General features: G+C 40.0%; 3 protein-coding genes across 19 annotated transcripts in view; 2 read left to right on the top strand and 1 right to left on the bottom strand.

Moving 5' to 3' along the window:
• Positions 1–8,382, top strand: part of micall1a (MICAL-like 1a) — a 17,334-nt gene extending 8,952 nt beyond the window's left edge. For 3 of the 4 annotated variants that reach the window (XM_080302326.1, XM_080302327.1, XM_080302325.1), the window contains 13 exons: positions 117–208; positions 1,354–1,493; positions 2,274–2,863; positions 2,949–3,009; positions 3,189–3,613; positions 4,881–5,269; positions 5,360–5,494; positions 5,619–5,745; positions 5,902–5,992; positions 6,133–6,206; positions 6,672–6,786; positions 6,864–6,910; positions 7,003–8,382. In XM_080302326.1, coding sequence (XP_080158452.1) covers positions 117–208; positions 1,354–1,493; positions 2,274–2,863; positions 2,949–3,009; positions 3,189–3,613; positions 4,881–5,269; positions 5,360–5,494; positions 5,619–5,745; positions 5,902–5,992; positions 6,133–6,206; positions 6,672–6,786; positions 6,864–6,910; positions 7,003–7,136 — 2,420 coding nt within the window. In that variant the 3' untranslated portion in view covers positions 7,137–8,382. The remainder of the gene's footprint in view (positions 1–116; positions 209–1,353; positions 1,494–2,273; positions 2,864–2,948; positions 3,010–3,188; positions 3,614–4,880; positions 5,270–5,359; positions 5,495–5,618; positions 5,746–5,901; positions 5,993–6,132; positions 6,207–6,671; positions 6,787–6,863; positions 6,911–7,002) is intronic. The other variant, XM_080302328.1, reaches the window with a different exon arrangement.
• Positions 1–19,968, bottom strand: part of c6h22orf23 (chromosome 6 C22orf23 homolog) — a 26,031-nt gene extending 6,063 nt beyond the window's left edge. The window contains exons 1-12 of one of the 14 annotated variants that reach the window (XM_080302343.1): positions 19,842–19,966; positions 19,330–19,390; positions 12,212–12,269; positions 12,034–12,144; positions 11,541–11,580; positions 11,315–11,434; positions 10,993–11,093; positions 10,365–10,427; positions 9,486–9,641; positions 9,180–9,317; positions 8,735–8,835; positions 7,906–8,667 (exon numbers count right to left, since the gene is read on the bottom strand). In XM_080302343.1, the coding sequence (XP_080158469.1) occupies positions 8,665–8,667; positions 8,735–8,835; positions 9,180–9,317; positions 9,486–9,641; positions 10,365–10,427; positions 10,993–11,086 (555 nt within the window). In that variant the 5' untranslated portion in view covers positions 11,087–11,093; positions 11,315–11,434; positions 11,541–11,580; ... (2 more) ...; positions 19,330–19,390; positions 19,842–19,966 and the 3' untranslated portion in view covers positions 7,906–8,664. Of the gene's footprint in view, positions 1–6,718; positions 6,855–7,905; positions 8,668–8,734; positions 8,836–9,179; positions 9,318–9,485; positions 9,642–10,364; positions 10,428–10,992; positions 11,094–11,314; positions 11,435–11,540; positions 11,581–12,033; positions 12,145–12,211; positions 12,270–19,329; positions 19,434–19,841 lie in introns of those variants that run through there. The other 13 variants (XM_026170019.2, XM_080302335.1, XM_080302336.1 and 10 more) reach the window with 13 other exon arrangements.
• On the top strand, positions 12,482–17,698 carry klf1 (Kruppel like factor 1 (erythroid)). The gene is made up of 3 exons (XM_026170015.2): positions 12,482–13,959; positions 15,107–15,965; positions 16,056–17,698. The coding sequence occupies exons 1-3, from the start codon at positions 13,885–13,887 to the stop codon at positions 16,229–16,231; spliced, it is 1,110 nt and encodes a 369-aa protein (XP_026025800.1). The 5' UTR covers positions 12,482–13,884; the 3' UTR covers positions 16,232–17,698.

The raw sequence follows: 19,968 nt of genomic DNA, 5'->3' as shown, positions 1-19,968 counted from the left end.
CATTTCATCATAACTCAGAAGAAACTGGACTGCACAACAGCTTAAATTTTGGGTGTGATAATAATGTATACAAGAAATTAGCCATTAACTGGCTTCCCCTTGTTTCTCTACCACAGCAAACCCTCCTTGTATGAAGAGGCTCAGTACTGCTGGTCTCAATGAGCCAGCCCAGAAAAGGCCTGTAACTCCTCTGGAAGATAAGACTGAGGTAAGTATATAAGACTTGGCACCAGGAGAAGCGTTTTATTCTTTTATCTGTTTGGGAATATTAGGCCTAATTAACGTCTAGGAGCTTGACATGGTGTCTACTAGAGTTTGCATGGTAGCAAGCTGTAGATCACTCAAAATACTTTGATTATGATGGCCTGTTATGGAGTGGATAATCCCACTGAAATGACATTTGAAGCCTTGAAAGATTTAACAATCATTTTGCATGTACTATGTGGAGTTATTACATCGTGTAAATCTGCTATTTTTACTACAAAAGTGTAGAATATCCAAATATGGATTTTTATGTCAACTTCCTTATGTGAGCTATGTGTTGCACAGCAGGGGAAAAAGCTCAACAATGGCGGTAGAATAAGTCTATAAAGATAGCCTCTGTATCCTGTCTCTCTTTTCTTTCGCATGCCCTTCAACACCTTTCCTCCATCCCGTACTCCCATGTACTGCTTTTCTCCTCATCACTCCCCCACTTGCCCTTCCTCCCTTCTTCAGATGGAAATTCATTCCACTCCCTCCTCTTCCTGTTCTCCGTCCTCACATCTCACCCCCCCTCCGCTCTCTGGTCCTGAGCCTAGGCAGTAGGGTGGGGGTGGGAGGGTGGGCTTGGAGGTGAAAGAGAACTGTTAGGTCAGTCTTTCTTAACAGTCTCCTATGGATAAAAGACTAACAGTTGTAGTTTCTTAACACTGTGTGCCAAGTTTTGAAATATGCTGCTTCTAACCCCTATATTTACTTAACACCTAGAAAAAAACAAACAAAAAAAATGCAATATCTCAGTCCTAAAGAGTAACTGTATCCCAAATGTGTGACTCCCAGAGCCACTAACCAAAGCTGTTTGGATTGTTTTTTACTAATAAACATCTTTTTATCATTTCATTCTTTTGATTTTTTTTTTTAACACACTTTTTTAATCAATCAAATTATGTTTTCACTTGAACTCCAAAAATAAGATAACCAAGTAGATGTAGCTAGCTAAACAGAATGAACAATCCACATCCTCAAATCCTGACTCCGTATATGATCTCCCCCCTCCCCCATTACTCTCCATCTTCCCCCTTCCCCTGATGTCTCCTCCCTGTCCCCCTTCCTGCGAACAACATCCCCGGTCGCATGTACTTGCCGATCCAGTCCGTGCAGACAGGCACCGAAGCGGTTGCGGCAGTCAAGCGGAGCACTCTCAGCAGCACCTGCGCCGCCTGCCAGAAACACGTCCACCTGGTGCAGAGGTTTTTGGTGGACGGCAAGCTCTACCATCGCAACTGTTTCAAGTGAGCGCTCCCTTTCTACTCATTTCTCGTGTTGTACGTCCTCACCTCCTCTCCTCAAGGCTTACTCCCTCCCTCTGGGTATGGCCGCCAAACAATTTAAAAACTTGATAAGACAAGACCCGAATTATTGAGTCAAGCTGTGACAGAGGATATTGTGCACTATCGGGTGATGGATTCAGATTTGTGTGTGAGTAAGACGCTTGAACTGGATGCTTTATCTTTTTGTTTTAAAAGAAATTGTCAATTAGAAAACATTTATTACAACTTATTACACATTTATAACATATTATAACAGTTATTACTATTTGTATTTGCCATTGCATTACTTTTTATTTTTTATTTCTTTTAATATCAGTAAATTCCCCTTAGCTATTTGTTTATAAATCTTTTTGTTTTGATTACTTTCAGTAATAGTTACTATGATATGGGTGCTATTTTTCTGATTGAAGATGCAAGAAGTTCAGCTTTTCAAAGAGCTGGTCACATATTTTTGGTGGACACAACAGTTAATATTTCACCCTGAGTTGTAGCAGCTGCACATAGGCTTCACACTACAGCTAAAATTAGCTATCGTGTCAGAACAAGTGTGTCCGGTTTCCTGTGACATCGTGAGAAAGAAATGTTTATGTTTCACCTGTTGAACATTTTCTATTCATATATCTACTGTAGGTGGTGTTTGGTATACATTAATAATGCGTGAATCCTTTTTGCAAACAGGTCACAAAAAACAACTGTTTATTTTTCGTCACACTTCCTGTTTTTGTTTCTTTGTTTTCTCAGGTGCACTGAGTGTCACAGGACACTGCTTCATGGATCCTACAAATTAGAAAGCAACTCTGGGGCACTTGTCTGTGCACATCACCTTAATAGGAATGCTTTATCCAACCAGAATGGCCAGCCTGATCTTAGTAAGAGACCAGCGTCGGGACAGTCTGCTAGGACCGGTCGCAGCACAGTTCCTCACACGGCGCCCTCTGATGGCTGCCAGGCAAAGACTCCAGTACAGGAAACGAACGATTCTGACGTTCCAGCCGATGACTCAGTCACGGTCGCTCCCGTTACAACAAGCAAAGACGGTTTAGAAAAAACAAATGAAGACAGTACCAGCGAAGCAGAGGAGAAACCACGATCTGCCACACCTCCCAACCCTTTCGATGAGAGCGACGATGAAGAGGAGGAGGGAGAGAAAGAAGAAGAAGAAACTCAAACACCAGCCAAACACACAGCAAATGGAGACCTCCCTTCTACACCTCACGTTGAGGTTACCGGTCGGCCAGTGCCTGCACCCCGCCGGGTTTCTGATCCCATCCCTCCACCTCGCCCTGTGCCACGGGCTCGACTCTCCCGCACAGCAGACGGTCCTGCAGTCGGTAAGTAGTTTTTGCACAGTAAGTTTCTAAAAATAGCAGAATCATTTGTTTATAGTCATGCTCAACGCTTTTCCTAATATCACAGGTGAAACTCAGAAGCTTCCACTTCCTCCCAAACCCAGAGGAAGGTCACAGTCTCCTGCAAGGTAGCTGAATTTATCTTAAATGCCATTTCACGTTCGTTAATCACACCTCCATAGGGTTTGTCATGTTGTTGCAGTGTGTGCTGTAATTGTTTAACCCTCCATGCTTCCATGTGGATGTACTTTGTTGTCTTCCTCTGTGTGACCCTCCCTTCCATCACTATCTGTGTTTCACTGTTCAGTGGCACCCATAAACCCAAAGACCCACCTTGGCTCGCACTGGTTCAGTCAGAACCCAAGAAGAAGAAAGCACCAGCCCCTCCCCCTCCCCCTGCTGGACTGGCAACACCTCCAAACACAGGCTCTTTGTCCTCTCTCAAAGGGGAGGGCTCCAGACCCAGCACGCCCCCCCAGTCCTCCAACCCGTTCGAGGACGACGACGACGAAAATAACGAGGGAAATGGGGAAGAAGGGAGTGAGGGAGGAGCACCTCCAGCTACGGTGGTGTCTAGTCACCCATGGTACAGCATCACTCAGGCAGCAGACGCAGTGGGTGCAGACACTCCCACTAATAAACGAAGTTCATCCCGCTCTGTCAGTCCTGCAAGCACCAAGAGCAAGAAACGGCCTGCACCTCGTGCTCCTCGGCCACCCACCGGTAACCAAGGTCAGTTTTATCAGAACCACAAACACCAAGAGCATCCCCTTTGTGCTTTACAAGTATCAAACAGTAACTTAACTATTTGATGTTTTATCAAATGTTTGTAAAGAAATTACAGAAAGAAACATAGGTCATTTTCTTTAGTGTCACCTGATTCAGTGGGTTTCTAAACTCAGTGTAAACAGCTGAGAAATTTGAAGTTTATAGATGAAAACACCAATATGACTGTGCAGTTAAACTGAATGAAAGCAGAGTCCCTTATGAAACATGGCTGTGCCCAAAATTATGCACTAGGATTGACTTTTTCAGGGGGCATACTCTTTATATCACTTATCCATATTTTTGTAATTTATCAGTACTTGACTCATCGTGAATGAGGTCATTTCGCCATGGAAATGTGCTTCTAACTTGTAACACAGCTCTCAGGAAGTGATTGATGATGAGCTAACTAGTGTGTCTGGAAAAGACAGATGCGTCTAAATATGCTGAACAATAGTAGAGACACTGAACACGCAGTGCATGGTACTTTTCATAGTAACATAAGGGTCACCATTCAGAGCCATCCTGGTAATGTATTCGGGCAGATATGCGCAACTACTGACAAAGTGTTTGTTGTTGATTGGCTCTGCAAGGGGTGCAAGCACTATTGTGCAACAGAATTTCCTCAGTTTATTTGTTCACTCTCTATTTATGTCTCTAGTTAAACTGCCAGGTATATGGAGTTACATGTAACAGGACAAAAGTAAATTCATATTTGATTTTCAGTTGCAAAGCCTGATCGTCATTGATCAAGACTGAAGTTTACAACCCAGTGATTTATAATATTGTGCCTTACTTTCCATTTTATCCATTTAATAGATAAAAAGCACATTTGTCCAACTTTGAGCATCCAATCTTCAAAAATGTGTGCAGTATAGAAGTGTGAAGTGTGTGTGCTGTTGTTAGTCACTTTAATCCTAGATTAGTTTGTCTGATGTAAAATTAAACAACCTCTAATTTAACAGACAAGTTGTCACTTCAAAAGAGGTGAGCGGAAACTATGTACACAGCTGATAAAAATAGTAATAATAAAAAAAATTATTCTAAAGAGTCACAGACTAAAAATAGTTGAAAAGAGATGTGTTGCTAATAGATGCTAAAAATAATGTTGTGTTTTCTTTCCCCTTATCCTCGCTTTATTCCAACATTTCAAACTACTTTATTCCTCTTGAATTTCTTCTGTCCCTGCTGTTTTTTTTTTTTTAATTATTTCAAAAACTTTTCTCTTCTTCAGCTCTCTCTCATTCTCAGTCCTCCTCTTGCTCCCCCTCTCCAGCTCTCAGTACAGAGAGTTTGTCTTCAGGCTCAGACTACAGCTCCTCTCAGCTCCCTTTAGCTGGCGGTGGCAGCAGCGACCAGGAACACAACTTCACCAAAAGCGTCTCCGAGCCTTCCATCTGCTCACCGAACGACTCCAAGCCTTCCCCTTCTTCCTCCTCGACTGAGCATCTCCGTCAGCCTTCTCCAAGCCCCGCCCCTTCTCCAGTACCAGCAAATGCCAGCTCAGCTCCAGCCACTCCACAGACCAGTCGCAACCCAGTGACCAAGGCTCCTCGACCTCCACCACCACGACCCAGCAACCCCAGCCCACTGGCCTCAGAGGCCACCCAGTCACAAAACAAGGTAATGGCGCCACCTCCAAACAGAAGACAATTTATATATCAATACACTTTGCACATACTAAAAATCCAACTGCATCTTTTCTCTTTTTAGCGGATATGTAAAGAGAACCCCTTCAACCGAAAAGCTTCGCCCTCTCCTGCCAATTCTAAAACCAGACCGCCAAAAGGCCCCCGTCCTGCTAGACCCCCGGCTCCTGGTCATGGCTTCCCACTTATTAAACGCAAGGTAAATAACCCCCCAAAATAAAAACGGACTAATTAAAAACAGAAATAAACCCGACAGAAATGACATCATCACTTAAGAGTAAAACAGATGAAGTAGTAGTCATGTGATTCAAACATCCTTCCAGGTGCAGTCAGATCAATACATCCCAGTTGAGGACATCCATGGGGAGATGAGTCAGCTGGAGAAGCAGCTGGATGAGCTGGAGCAGAGGGGAGTGGAGCTGGAGAAGAAGCTCAGAGACAATCCAAACGGTATCACATTACAGCACTTTAAGTCCAGTGAAGACCAGCTTTCTGTTCTGTTTTGTTTTTTTAAAATAGTCATTTCTAAGTAATAAAAGCAAATCTGCTTCTCTGTCAGAAATGACAGGAGTACTAATATTTGTTATTCACCCTTTCTTCATTTAGATGAAGATGAGGAGCACTTGTTGGTGGACTGGTTCACCCTAATTCATGATAAACACCTTCTTGTCCGACGGGAAGCTGAGCTGGTCTACACGTAAGATATAAATTTTACAGTTTTGGAACGTCATGGCTGGTTTTATTTTTACATATAAACCCTGTAGACAGATGCTCAGAATAGTAAGCGTGAAGTTATATTTTTGAACTTATTGTTGGTTAATGTGTTGCTCTCTGCAGGGCGAAGCAGCAGAACCTGGAGGAGAGGCAGGCTGATGTGGAGTACGAGTTGAGGTGTCTTCTCAACAAACCAGGTATTTGAGACATTTCCATCTGTATAATAACTGGGTTAGAACGTTATCCAGACTGGCCTTTCTCACATGTAAAGGAAGGTAAAAACCATTAAATGCCCAATCCAGTTTCATTTCAGTGGCTCCCAGTAACTATATTCTGTAAAATTATTGTTTACATTATTGAAGTACTCAAAGAACTTAAAAAAAAAAATCAATCTTCAGTTTGAATTATTAAGAATCTCTTGGTTAGTTTGTGCAATGAATGAAATGTCAGCATCTCCAGCACTCCAAGACTTATTAATCAGGACTCCCTGCTGACCTGACAGGATGGTGGATGTGCATTTAGTTTATAGTGAATGCTGCTCTGCTTTTGCATCAATAATTTATAAACCTTGTGAACACCTACAACGTGTACGTAACTGAAATAAAACAGATTAAATTATTAATCATGCTCTGCTTCTTCTATTTCTTCTTTCCTCTCATCAGAGAAAGACTGGACCGAGGATGACAAGAGTCGGGAGCAGGAGCTGATGGCTGAGCTGGTTACCATCATTGAACAGCGCAACCAAATAGTCAACAGCATGGACGAGGACAGGCAGAGGTAATCGAGTACAGACAGTTCATGTGCATCTGTGTTGTGTAGAGACTGGCAGGAGTCTAACTGTGGTTCTGTCACAGGGAGGAAGAAGAGGACAAACTTATGGAAGAGATGCTGAAGAAAAAAGGTGCGATGATGTTTCATTAGATTCATGAAGGCACTCTTTTCCTTCCTTTAAATTTTTAATGCAGTTTTATTTCTTATTTTAATCCTCATCAGACTTTCAGAAGGATCCAGACAGCGATCACCAGAAGAAAAAAGGGGCAAAGTTTAAACCCATCAAGGTGCTCAAGCGTCTGAGCCATAAAGGAGAACCGGGAAAGAGTCCCAGCCCGCGTAAGGAGAAGAGCTGAACAGCAGAGGACACGTCTAGCTCAAGAGGATATTTGAAGGACTACTATTTTAAGAAGACTAAAGAATTTTGATAGAAGATTATGACATCTCCTCAAACAGTTTTTAAGCACCAAGACTCATTCAGTGACTATTTTCAGTTGCCTTTTAGTGTCTGACAGCAAGTGCTTTAAAAAGTTTAGGCTCTGAATATTCAAACTAGTGGCATGTTGGGTGGGTTTCTGTATTACTGCACTGATTACTTTTTGCTTTAACATCCCTGCATTGCACAGTGACTCTGCTCTATAGGCCTTCAGCAAAGATGTGATATATCAGCTTACGTTGATCCCTGATATCCTTGAGTTTTTAGTTTTACTTACACCCTCTTGAGTAGTGGTCTCCTTTGCTCCTTCAAAGGTGCACGTATTTGAGGTTTTATATCATGTTTGGGTTGAGCCCATGGTACTAGTAGCAATAAGTTTGTCTTTTTTGTTGTTTTTTTCCCGATGAAACTTGCTTGAAACTGCAGCATCTACTCTTGAAAAGCTCAATCAAAGACTTCTAGCTGCTATATATACACATATTTTATTTGTGTTTGTGTGTATTTTAGTTTCTTCAGTAGTAGTTTTACAATTGTGTTGGTGCTTGTCATCAAAGCATTACACAAACATAGATATAGTATTTATAAGTGGGTTAGACTGGAGGAGAAAATTAGACGAGTAACGAACTGCAGACAAAAAACAAACTGCCGGTTAGTTTTAAACGGGACTTATTCATTTTCCAAGGAAAAGCAGGATAGGTGTCCTTTTATTATGGAAGGTAACAGATGCAATATTGAATTTCAGAAGAAGAAAATATACAGTATTTTATCAACTGTAGCAAAAGCCCAGTTTATAACGGTTTTAACTATCGAAGGATGGACCTGAGGTATGCAATCATTAATTTATATTTTACTATGCCTTTTTGTGCGTGTGTGTTTTGCCTTAGTTTATATCGAGTGCCATTTATTTTATTGCATACATCGTTAGTTCGAGCTAATGTAAACGCGTTTACTCATTCTGTTCGTGTTCTCGTCTCTTAGATGATGTATTTGTCTTGTGTGGCTGTGTCTGTTGTCTGTTTCTGCTCTGTGCCTAACTTCCTGTCCAGCTGAAACAAAGGGCTTCTGTGCCACCACATTTTTGTCATCTTGTACATTGTCCTAAAACGGCAGCAGGACTGTGTGAAATACTGACACTGGGAGGCAGAGGAATAAAAGAAATTCACACAGTTGGGTAGATGTGTGTTGTATTCACTGGCGTGCGTGTGTGTCTCTGCTCTGACTGAAGGTATGTCGCTTGCTTGAAGAGAAGCAGACCGCCCAGTCAAAGACAACAGTCAGTCTTCTTTGTTGGCTGCATTTTCTGTCCTCTCTGCGTTTGTATCAGATGTGGGAACGTGGGATTTTTCCATTATCTCCAATTCTCGTAATTTCTGTTATTAGAGCCAGGATACATTTAAGTGAATCTGATCATATCTTAGTTCAATTTAAACTGCTACTGATCTGTCTCGTCACTGAAATATATATATATATTAAAATACAATACTAAATGAACATAATAGTGGCTGAAAGCACGTTTACCTGAGATATCTCAGTGTTGATGATGTTGATATAATCTTTCTCCTGACCCAGGGAGGCCATGTCTTCCAGAAACTGTTGTCTTTCCTGTATTTCATTCAGAACTGCAGGAAAAACAGAACGTGTTCTTACTCTGAGGGTCAGTGAGCACATTGATCTTGTCATAAGGCTCAGAAAATATTCCCTACAAAAACAAATTTCCGTTTTTCAAATGTATCTTTTGTTGCACTAAAAACACCCCAAGGTTCCATGCACTTCTATTACAATCTAGAAGGCAGACATTTCTGGAGCTGAAATCTACAAAACAACTCCCAATAAAAGAATTTAGATTGATAAACAGCGCTACAGGCAAGAGGAAAAATTGGGGGTTAAACTGTCCCTTTAAGATTCAAATATGATGCTGGTGTAACCGCTCCACCTCATTGTTTTGCTCTGCAGTCAGCCTCACCTTCCTGATAGCGATCAATCTTCTTTGGTATTTCTGAGCTCTGATGTTGAGGAGGCTTCTGAGAAGATCCCGCTTCGGGCTGCTCGGTCCCATGTGCAAAGATGTTCTGAAGCTTCCTCTTCTCTTTCTCTAGGTCTCCTTGGGTGACATGAAGAAAAAGTTCCGAAAAACAGAGCCTGACTTTTTCTCAGAGTGCAGAAAATGGAATAAATGAAGAAGAAAAGGAAAGAAATGGGGAAAATTGAAGGGATCGATGACATGCAATATACACATAAACTGAAATTTATGTCAGTTTCAAGAACGTACGTGTTGGACCAGGACGAAACTTTTCTCTCTCGTAGCTGTTCCCAGACCGACATGCCTTGGCGGTGCGTTTCTGAGTGTGGACTGGCCAGTGTTTCTGGACAGATTTACCAGGAGAAGACTGTGCCGGATCAGAGGTGAAAGGCAAAGCTGTTTCATCTGAAGGAGAAAATTTTACAGCAGCAAAAGTTTTTTGTTTACAAAAAATGAAGCGTTGCTAATTGTGGATGCTTTTTTTCAAACCCCATATTTGAAGTGTGGGACTCTTCCCGACAAGCTTTGCATGATTCACAGTTTAAAGAAACTGAACAGTGAACTGGGCTAGGCCGAGGTTCTCGATCATTTGACAGGGGTACAGAGTATAAACATAGCTTCTCCACACTAGAAGGAGTCAGCTGAGGAAGATTGGGCATCTGAATAGGACGGAGAGGTGTTTTGGTAGTGTCTGGGAAGAGACCCGGAACAGACAAGCTATGGACATTGTGTCACTTGGCTTGCCAGGGAATGCCTTGGAATAAGAGGTGGTGGCTGGGAGGAGGCAGATCTGGGCATCTCTGCCTAGATCTCTGTCCCCCAATCCAGACCCTGGGTGTCTGCTCCTTACAAACAGATTTGAACAGCAGGTGGGAGTTACAACGTGAACCACATAATTTAGGCAACCATATCAGGTACACCTGCTCTCAGCACATCATGCCCGAGTGTTAAATCAATCTGAAGTCCAATAGTAACAGTATATGGCACCATAAGGGCCAAAATCATGATGGTATTTAGCAACAGGTCATATGTACAGAGTGGAATATTGTTATTAACTTACAACTATATCTTAAGTATAAATATAAGAAAATACTCCATGAGACAGTATCAGACCTTTAACAAACTTACTCTTTGGCTGATTGTTGATCTGTTTTCTCTTGAGGCTGGTGACCCTTGATTCCTGCTTCAACACTGAGCACAGAAACAGAACAATAAGAGTACACAGCACAGGCCTCAGCAACGGTAAATGAAACACAGACACAGCTCTATAGCGGGATCATAAATTCTGAGACCATGCTGAAAATCTCTCATATCTTCATAAAATTTGAGGACATGCAAAATGAAGAACAAATGTTCTGACCACGAAAAGCTCACATGGTGTGTTTACAGGACTGACAACGACACTGAAGTGCCTCACACTCAGAGTGAAAGGCACTGGTGGGTATATTCAAATCTGGAAACCCCAACTTCCCTCTGACCCAGGACAATTTATCTGAGGTTTTAACTCCAACATGCCTGAAACCTTTGGAGGAACTGCTTGAAGACGTAGTAAGTAATTCAAAACTATCAACACATCAAGGTTGAACAAAGCTGGGCAGTCTGTGGCGGGCTGATTCCAGCCTGTCAACACTGTATTTCTAGTTCAAACTGCTGCACTGATATCATCATGTATGCATGCTAGAATATGCTAGAGCAAAATTTAAGGTTTTTATTAATGTTTCTTTAGTGAGCTCAGATTTTTTGGAGCACAGCTTACATCTCAGCATGTCCTGGGTCTCCTTGCTGAACTGTGTGGCTCTGGGGCTGTTCCACAATCCCCTGCTAGCTGAAGCCTGTGAGGAAGTTTCCATCTGCAAACTAAAACACACAAATTACAACCCAGAAAACCATTGTTTTAGTTCAATTTATGATGCTGTTATTCCTGAATTTAACGTGAACTTCATCGCTGTGATCTATGAATGACTTCAACACGACCTAAAGCTTCGGAAAAAAACCCGTTAATCTACGAGACAAATATTGTAACTAAATATTATATTAATAATCTAATATTAAACACTAATAACATTATTAAAGCTTACCTCGTTGTTTTTTAAGGAAAGGCCAGTCTTTAAAAAAGGAGACCAACTTCAAACTCAGGAAGACGGCAGTAACACTATGTTGCTATAGCAACTAAATAACAAAAGCCCTGTTTTAACTCACTGAAATATGTTTTTAAAAAAAGGAAAAAAAGAGGGAAAGACAGAAAATTATTACTATAAGACTCCACGTTTTTAAAATCTTTTTTAAAAGATATTTTACGCTTACCAATGGTTTCAAGACAGTGGTGCAGTGTCAACTATGGCCACTAGAGGGAGACAGATTATTATTTTTTATTACCGTTTTAATGGCTTCCATCAGTTATTGATTTTATTTTCATTTATTTTAGTTTTGTCACCAAGAGTCTATTAAACATTTTTTATTCTGTTAAAATATATATACAGAGAGGAAGTCAGGAATTACTAGCTAATTAATAGCTAAATACCATTTTTATAGAACAAAACACTCATATGGATCCCTAAGATATTGACATTATATCATCAAAACTACAAGGGATTTCAAAAAAATAATTAAGAGTAACGCAAACTAATTACCAATCGTGAGACTCAAACAAATGCATTTTCAGTCAATGCCTTTGAAAGTGACAAATAAACAGCCTAAATTGAACTTGTTTAATAGAATAGAATGGCCCTTTATTGTCATTGTACATGTACGATTCAATGTGTCTATAAAGCAGTCGATCATTGCATATTTTTTCAACCTGCATAGTGAATGTCTTATGTGTAGTCGTCACTCGGAAGACTCTCAAGAGAGAGTCTTTATCAGTGGCGGGCAAGTCATCGGGGGTCAGCAGCAGTCAGGGCATCATTATCTGTGGAAATACAGCAGCCTGCATTTGCTGAATGTCTGCAGATAAACAGCAGCCCGAATATAATCACCTTTCACACATAGGTCTTCTCAGAAGTCACACGTCCTCGCTGGGAATACAGACACAACCTGTGTGCACAAGTGTGTTAAACTGTAAGCAGCAAAAACAGAAGAAGAGGTTCACTTTCTGCTGTAGAGTCAAACAATTAAAATTACTACATAGCCATTATTTGTTTTAGTATATGTTTATATGCCAGTCACCTGTTTTTAGGTATTTACACAATCATATTAAAAGTATGCAAGCTGCTTTTTCAAATCATGTATGCTTTCTTTTTTCAATTAACATGTCTATCAACATTAAACGTGCATAAAACGTCTCTGTATGTGTGCCCACACAGTTTGGACTTTGTGCCAAAGCGTGCTTAAATAGATAGCGGCCTTTCATCTGATAACAGCCAATGATCTGTTTACTTGTGAATGAAAAATAACTGAGTGTGCGCCATTTGTCTACAGGCTTAATTTTACTGCACTTTAAAGGCATTTGTGTAGACATTCAAAAGTATGGATGGTAGTTCAGTAAACTTAGAAGATGTTTTCAGCATTATTTATCCCCTTTTTTTAATTTATTTGCAACTATTTGCAGTGACTGTTACCATCTAATTATCATGATTTTATTATTTTGTGTATCATTTTAAAACTACTCGTTCAGTTTTGATGGAGCAGCTGTTTAATCCTGTTAAGGCTAGTGTATCATATTTGATACATTTTAGCTCTACATCATTAGCATGATTTTGTTTCCCTGAAATACCTGATGTACACTGTCAGAAACGTGCAGTGCTACACAAATGCCAAATGATACAAATTAAAACTCACATACGCAAATTTATATTAATTTATTGTTTAATTTTGTAAAACAGTTTCCCCCTTTCCCTTTTTGACATATTCTACTTACAAAATAAACGTTTCCAGTGACAAACCAAAAATGTTTCTTTCGTGTTTAATGCGTAAACAGTTAACAACTATTGCTTTAATCCTCATCATCATTTGACTCCCTGTGAAGCCTTAAAAAAATGTGTGTGTTGCTATTTGATCCCAACTTTTTCCTCTGTGAAATAAACATCTGTAAAAACGTACTTTAAGAATTTTAAAAACATGAGTGTAAAATGATTGTTGAGCATATTCACGTCAGTGACCATTTCACTGATAATGATTCATCAAATTTTAGCTTTTAATTGCAGCAAAAGCGAAGGTTGTTTGGTCTTTCCTCACATGTAAAAGGTGAGAGGACAGCCTGACGCTCAATGTTTTTTCAGGTTTTATTGCTCTGAATCCCACACAACAGGAAGACAGTGTGCTGAGGTCAGATAGTAGAGTTTCTTAGGGTTTATAAATGACCGGTCTTAAAGGAACCAGAGAAGTAATTTACACGTATGCTCCACCTCCTAACGGTCAAAACCTACATGAAAACGAGAGATTTGAAGTTAGACTTGCAGCTGACAGAGATAGACAAGAGAGAGGAGGGAGAGATAGCAGGCAAGCAATGACGAAAAGGAGGCAGTTCTCTGTGGCCTGTTTGCACTGAGTGGACTGTAACTGGGATGAGAGGCCTGGTGAGCTGGAGTCTGACTTCCTGTTAGCTGAGGGTGAGGTGGGCATGTAAAAAAAAAATAAAATACAGAAGTATCCAAAAGAAAAGAGAAACTTTCCTGTTCTTGTTACACCTGTTGCCATATCAGACTGCTTGATGGCTGTTACCCAGGCTGTGCTCCCTTCCTTCAGCTCCTTCTCCAACCTCTCTCACTCCACTGACAATATGAAAGTAAGTAGCATGTTCACTTCAAATATTTGATTCTTTTAGCGAAATATAGTGACTCACCTTTCATGTAGTGTGACCATTTAATATTTATGTGTCTGCTTTTACTACAAAAGTGACGGAATAATGCTCAAAATTAAACTGCTACCAAAATGACTTGTAAGTTTTTTTGTTTGTTCTAAAGGGCTCTAAAAATATACTGCATACAGTTTCAAGATGAAGTTAAATGAAATCTTATTTACACTTGGTAGCTTTTTGTAAAATTTTGCTGTTGTTCCAATTGAGTTCACTTATTGTATTGTGGATTGTGCTGCTTTATATGAAAAAGCAATGAAATCACAATGTAAAGAAAGTCTGCAGGGAGCAAAACTGTTGGCTTAATAAATAATTTATTGAATATCTTTAATGATAGCTTTGGATTTGTATTAGAATAATACACGTGTGTGAGAGCCACCAGCATCTATTACCACAGTGGGCAGAAATTAATGCATTTTTTTTGTTATTTCTGGCAATCTGAAATTTTTTTTTTACTATTATGTGAAAGAAACTAAACTAAATTAAATCAGTAATAAAGAACAGTGACTTTGCAAAGTCTGAAAGTTTTACAATTGAATAACAGTCATTAATAATTCAAATTTGTAACAGAACAGAGTGGAAATGTCCATAAAGATAGAAGTATGTTGAGACGGAAGCTGTTCTTTTTATACAGAACTAAAAATAATATTGTTGAAGTTCAAAAATACTCTACACTTGAGGATTTGTGGCTTTGCAGATCCATTGTGATCTACAAATTGTAATGTACATGTGATAACAGAAGTCTGTCTGCACATAGAAAAACTGAGACATATTATTGAAATTGCACATAGTTTTCTCAAACCATCTCACAGTGGTTATTACGCAGCAGTGGTCCGTTTTAAATCAGATTAGGCGCTTTGTGGCCCTAAGCAAGAAGCTTGACTCACTGGTGCAAATGCTAAGAAAATCTACTCATTCGATGAAATTCAGCTGAATTTATTATGGGCTTATATTATTATTTGGTTATTCTGAGGTAAACAAAATAAGTAATCTAGTTTGTTTGTATATTTGGAAAATACCCTCTGTGAACATTTAAGGATGTTCTTGGTTTTCATGATCTTAAAATTCTCTCCAACAGGTGTGTAAGTCAGATGGGTCTCTCCCTTTGGACTCCCCAAGCACTAAACTGTCACCAAAGAGCTCTGAGCAACTGCAGGTCTCTGAACAAATGGCAGAGGAGCTCCTGGATGATGACAGCCAAGCATCATGGGACATTGAGTTTCTGCTGTCAGAGTGGCGCAGCCCTTCCCCCGACCCTAGCCCCTCTCTCAACAACAGCAACCAACTGCTTCCGCAGTTTGACCCAAACACTGCATACCAAGAGACGAGTGTGCTTAAGGACCCATCAGGACAGGAGAGTCTACAGATGAACAGCGGCAGCCTCATGGCTGAGCTCATGTCCCCTGCTGAAACCACCACAGTCCAGCCAGAGCTGTACCAGCGTAGTTTTAATGACGATCAAACAGGTCGAACTTTATTTTCTAATGTGCATAATGTAAATCAGTTTGACTTCTCCCAAGGAGGAAGTGTTGAAAGACACAGCAGAGGAAGCCTCAGTAAGGTTGCATCATGGGACTTCAACCCCTACTATCACCACCACCACCAACAGCAACAGCCTCCCGTGGTGGCCATCCCTGAAAACAGGTTCATCCGACCTCAGCCTGTGACTCCTGACCCTCGACACTACCGCTACTTGCCCCACTTTAACCACACTGCCAGCCTTTACTGTGACTACAACCACAGCCAGGGGCATTTGCCCCTGCACCAGCAGCCTCTGCTGGTTGGCCAACAGGTGCCCCCTAGTGGGTTGGAAGGGAAGCGTGGCAGAAGAGCTACGGGGAAAAAGAGACCAGCCATCCACAGCTGTGAATACCCCGGCTGCAGCAAGACCTACACCAAGAGCTCGCACCTCAAGGCTCACCTCCGCACCCACACAGGTAACCAACAACAGAAACAACTGATCTTAACTCATGGTTTAAATGATGCTTTTTTTAAAAACTGCTATCTGCTTTATTATCTTTTATCAGGTGAAAAGCCTTACCACTGTTCATGGGAGGGCTGCAGCTGGAAATTTGCCCGCTCGGATGAGCTGACACGTCACTACCGCAAGCACACGGGTCAGAAACCGTACCAGTGTATGCTCTGTCAGAGAGCCTTCTCTCGCTCAGACCACCTGGCTCTGCACATGAAGAGACACAACTAACGCTCTCGCATATACACCAATCTACACCTCTGCCATTATAGGACATTTTAATTAAAAAGTAGACAAATTTTGTCTGAATGTAGGACCTCAAAAGTCATCTGGTGTAGATGTTTTTGGTATACTTACAAAACAAATGAGATAGGTCTAACTCAAAATCTAATTGAAAACTGAAGAACTGGTAATTAGAGAAGTACTCCACAGAAAAAAGATGGAGCAGGGGACTTGCTGCAGGCACTGTAGCAAGTTTATCTCCTTTGTCTCTCTCTATTACACATATTTTATCTCAAAGAAGCCAGCTTTACCATGACTGGCTGCTCGTGTGGGGCTTTTGTGCTAAGATGACCGTTTTAGAGATATCTACCTCTGTGACATCGTACAAAAGAACTTGTAGAAACTGAAAGTCTGACACCTGAACATTTAGCTGATAGGATTACTCACACGTACACTGACCTCAATACGTGAAACCTTAGCCTTATTTAACATGAGCATCCACCATTGTTGACAGACAATATTAGATAGACAGATAATATTGGGTACCCTTTAACCATCACATCTACATATCTGAGCACAACAGTTACCATATACCTTAAATCAAAGTCCTAACTTAACCTGGCAGCATGTCAACCAGAAGAAGACAACCTTTGTAAAATAAGCATGTCTAAAGCTATAAGAGCCGCTTTTACAAACACTGTACACACTGTGGGTTTACAGACAGTGGACTTAAACACTAACAAAAGACCTAAAAGTGTTTGTAGCATTGGTTACAAGATGACAAGAACTCACAGCTTACGAAGAAAGCCACGAGTGCTTATTAGCCATGCTTAATTATGTCAGCACTGAGATGATATAGTCATCTCAAATTCTGTTCCCCTTACAGGCAAAGCAAGATGAAGTACTGATATTTGGCAGATTTTGGCCAAGTGCAAATATCAATGTTTAATTTTATTTTATTTTTTTAATTCCCCCTTTTTGTGCAAGGGAAAGAAAGAATACTGCACTGCAGTATGATTTTATGTCCTTACAAAGTATCTGATAACTATAAATCTATTACACTGGGTTCTATACAGTTTAAAAGGACCACAAAACTGATGTGACACAACAGTTAAACATCATGCAGTCAGAAAGAGAAACACTGACCCATACCCATGAGCTGGTGTGTCCAAAATGGTAATAGAAATATGACTTAAATTATATGTGAAGCAAACTAATATTGGTTTATTTTTTTAAAACATATTTTTATTTAAAAATAAGCATTTGCTAAAGCTGTAAATAATCTGTATTTTTCTGAGCTCTCTATTGTCATTAAAAAATAAGCAACATATTTATTGTCACGATCTTTTACAACAGCAGAAGATACTATATTATTTGTAAAATATTTTTGTTTCAAAAGAGCGTTGTTAGCATTGTTGTGTTAAGAATTTTTAAGATGTTTTAATTCCAACAATAAAGACTTTTAATTATGTAAAACTGTTGGTCAGTCGAGCCTGATTTAAAAATAAATAAATAAAAAATAAATACAAATAAATCACAAAACCATAAAGCTGGGACTTCAAAATTATTGAGAAATACTATGATATTTGTCAGCAATGATATATATATTTTTTTGTTTAATGGTTTATTAGTTACTTTACTACTCTTTTTGCACAACAGGCCACGATTTATGTCCTTGTCAGTACTGCAAAACTGCATTTTTCAGTCATTAGCACATCAAACTGGACCCTCCAGTGGGCTGAATGTTTTATACCCCTGCCCTTAAATATTGTTTGCTTTACAGCAAGATTAGGAAGAATTGTCCGTTTCAAGTCATTTGGGGTTTTCAAAGAAAGTGAAAACACATTTTTCATTTTCCAAGAGAGAGAAAGCACTATGTTTGATATCAGCATTTGACCTCTAGATGTCAGTGTTCTGTTATCACGTCAGTCCTCCAGGCTGCAGGCAGGTATCAGCAGGCTGTAGGCGGCTGTGTCTGCTGTGTTTCTAATCTGGGTAAGGGTGAGGTAAGGATGGGGATCTGCTTATGTAACACGGTGCACTGATTCATCCTGATTATGTCAGATGATGGAGTTCATCATCACATTAAGAAGCTTCCTCTCCCTCCATCTAACAAATATATAGAATGTTGTGTACTGCATACCCTCAGGGAAGACAAACAGACTCACAACCTCACACACTTACCAGCATCTACAACACATGCTTAAGCATACACATTCAGCAATGAATCTGCACTGCTTTGTAAACAAAGTTATAAAAAACCACTGCTGACCTAATGTGATCCACAACAAAGCATTAATATTGACAGTATTTTTAGTTGCATAAAAGATCACAGAGATTCTGAGGCTTTGGTAAAACCTCAAAAAACAAAAACAAACCAAAAAAGAGAGAGGGTTTGGTGCATGAACATATTTTAAAATGAGAGATATTCATTTTAAAATCATTTATTGTAATTGCAAGTTTCCACTCTGTAAATGGATTTAATTTCCAGAGCATGATACTGAAGTGATGTAATTTTGTACAAAAGCCTGTTTGTAACTTTTTATAAACTTACATGGAAATACTAAGTTCTTCGACAGATTCAATAAAATCCACGAAATTCCTCTTTAATTATATGGAAGTCTGACGTACAGTTAATTTAACCCTCATGTTCTGGATTTTCTGGTATGTGAACAGGAACAGTTATATCTTTACCTCTCATGAGACCAGTTATGCAATCATACAAATGTTTTGCAGGAGCCCAACCAAGTCAAGGGTTAGTATTAGAGTTTGATCTGTACTAGCGATTAAGACTGAGCTGCTGCAGCTAGGTCCACTTTGATGTGCTACCATGGCTAAAACTGGGTTCTTAATCCTGCTAATCGGGGACAACATAATGAATGTTGAGCAGAGACGTTAACTAGCTAGTACATGCATCAACACATAAATGCCTTAATCAGAGCCTGAAATATCTACATGAAGTTAATAGTAAATGATGCCTTTTAATCTAAGAGCTAGAAAGTCCTTAAAAGGGACCTAATATGCTCATTTCCAGTTCCATAACTATGTTCTTGGACTCTATTAGGGTAGCTTTGCATGACCAACAGTTCAAAATAAACCTTATTTACCTTGTGCTTGGTCTTGGTGCAGGCCTCCCAGTTTATCATGGTCTACCATAACCTGTTTTGCCTTCCAAAAAACAGAAGGCTTGAACAGCAGGTCGGCGGGGCTTCTGTGCACACAGCCAGAGCTGTGTTCTTGAGATGAGCATTTTGGAGACTACTTGCAGATACACTTAATGCATTATTTGAAATTTTGGTCAGAATGAGGTCAGAAATGAAATGAGCAGAGCCAATGAGAACTACAGAAGCGAAATGATAAGAATTTAGTGATTCCGATTCATTATCGATTCTCTTATTCTCTTTACTTTGATAGTAAACACCATCGCTAAGCAGCATATCAAAGACATTCATGCAAATTAATGACATGTTGTGGGTCAAATGTTTGTTCATGTTGGAGGTATTTCCCCTCTTTATTGTGATCACCATTGGGGTCATTACTCAAAAAAGGTAATATATTGTACAGAACATTTTTCAGGTAGAAATAGAGGCTGCAGCCTGACTGCTCATCTGTTTGTTACCTGTTGAAGTTCAGAGTCTGACTCCTGTGCCGGGGCTGCGCTGGGTTCTTGGCTAGCTTTGTGTTAGCATGCTGTCTGTGTAGATCAGGCTTGGCCAACTCCAGGCCTCGAGGGCCAGTGTCCTGCA

The sequence above is a fragment of the Astatotilapia calliptera genome, chromosome 6 (genome assembly GCF_964374335.1).
Source record: "Astatotilapia calliptera chromosome 6, fAstCal68.1, whole genome shotgun sequence".
NCBI lineage: Eukaryota > Metazoa > Chordata > Actinopteri > Cichliformes > Cichlidae > Astatotilapia > Astatotilapia calliptera.
The sequence above is the reverse complement of the archived record's forward strand: the minus strand, read 5'-3'. Positions and strand labels throughout refer to the sequence as shown.

Bases quoted from the DNA above. Each gene is read 5' to 3' on its own strand.
- klf1 (XM_026170015.2), top strand. From the start codon at position 13,885: ATGGCTGTTACCCAGGCTGTGCTCCCTTCCTTCAGCTCCTTCTCCAAC. The intron at 13,960-15,106 runs GTAAGTAGCATG...TCTCTCCAACAG, and splicing joins ACTCCACTGACAATATGAAA to GTGTGTAAGTCAGATGGGTC. The intron at 15,966-16,055 runs GTAACCAACAAC...ATCTTTTATCAG, and splicing joins TCACCTCCGCACCCACACAG to GTGAAAAGCCTTACCACTGT.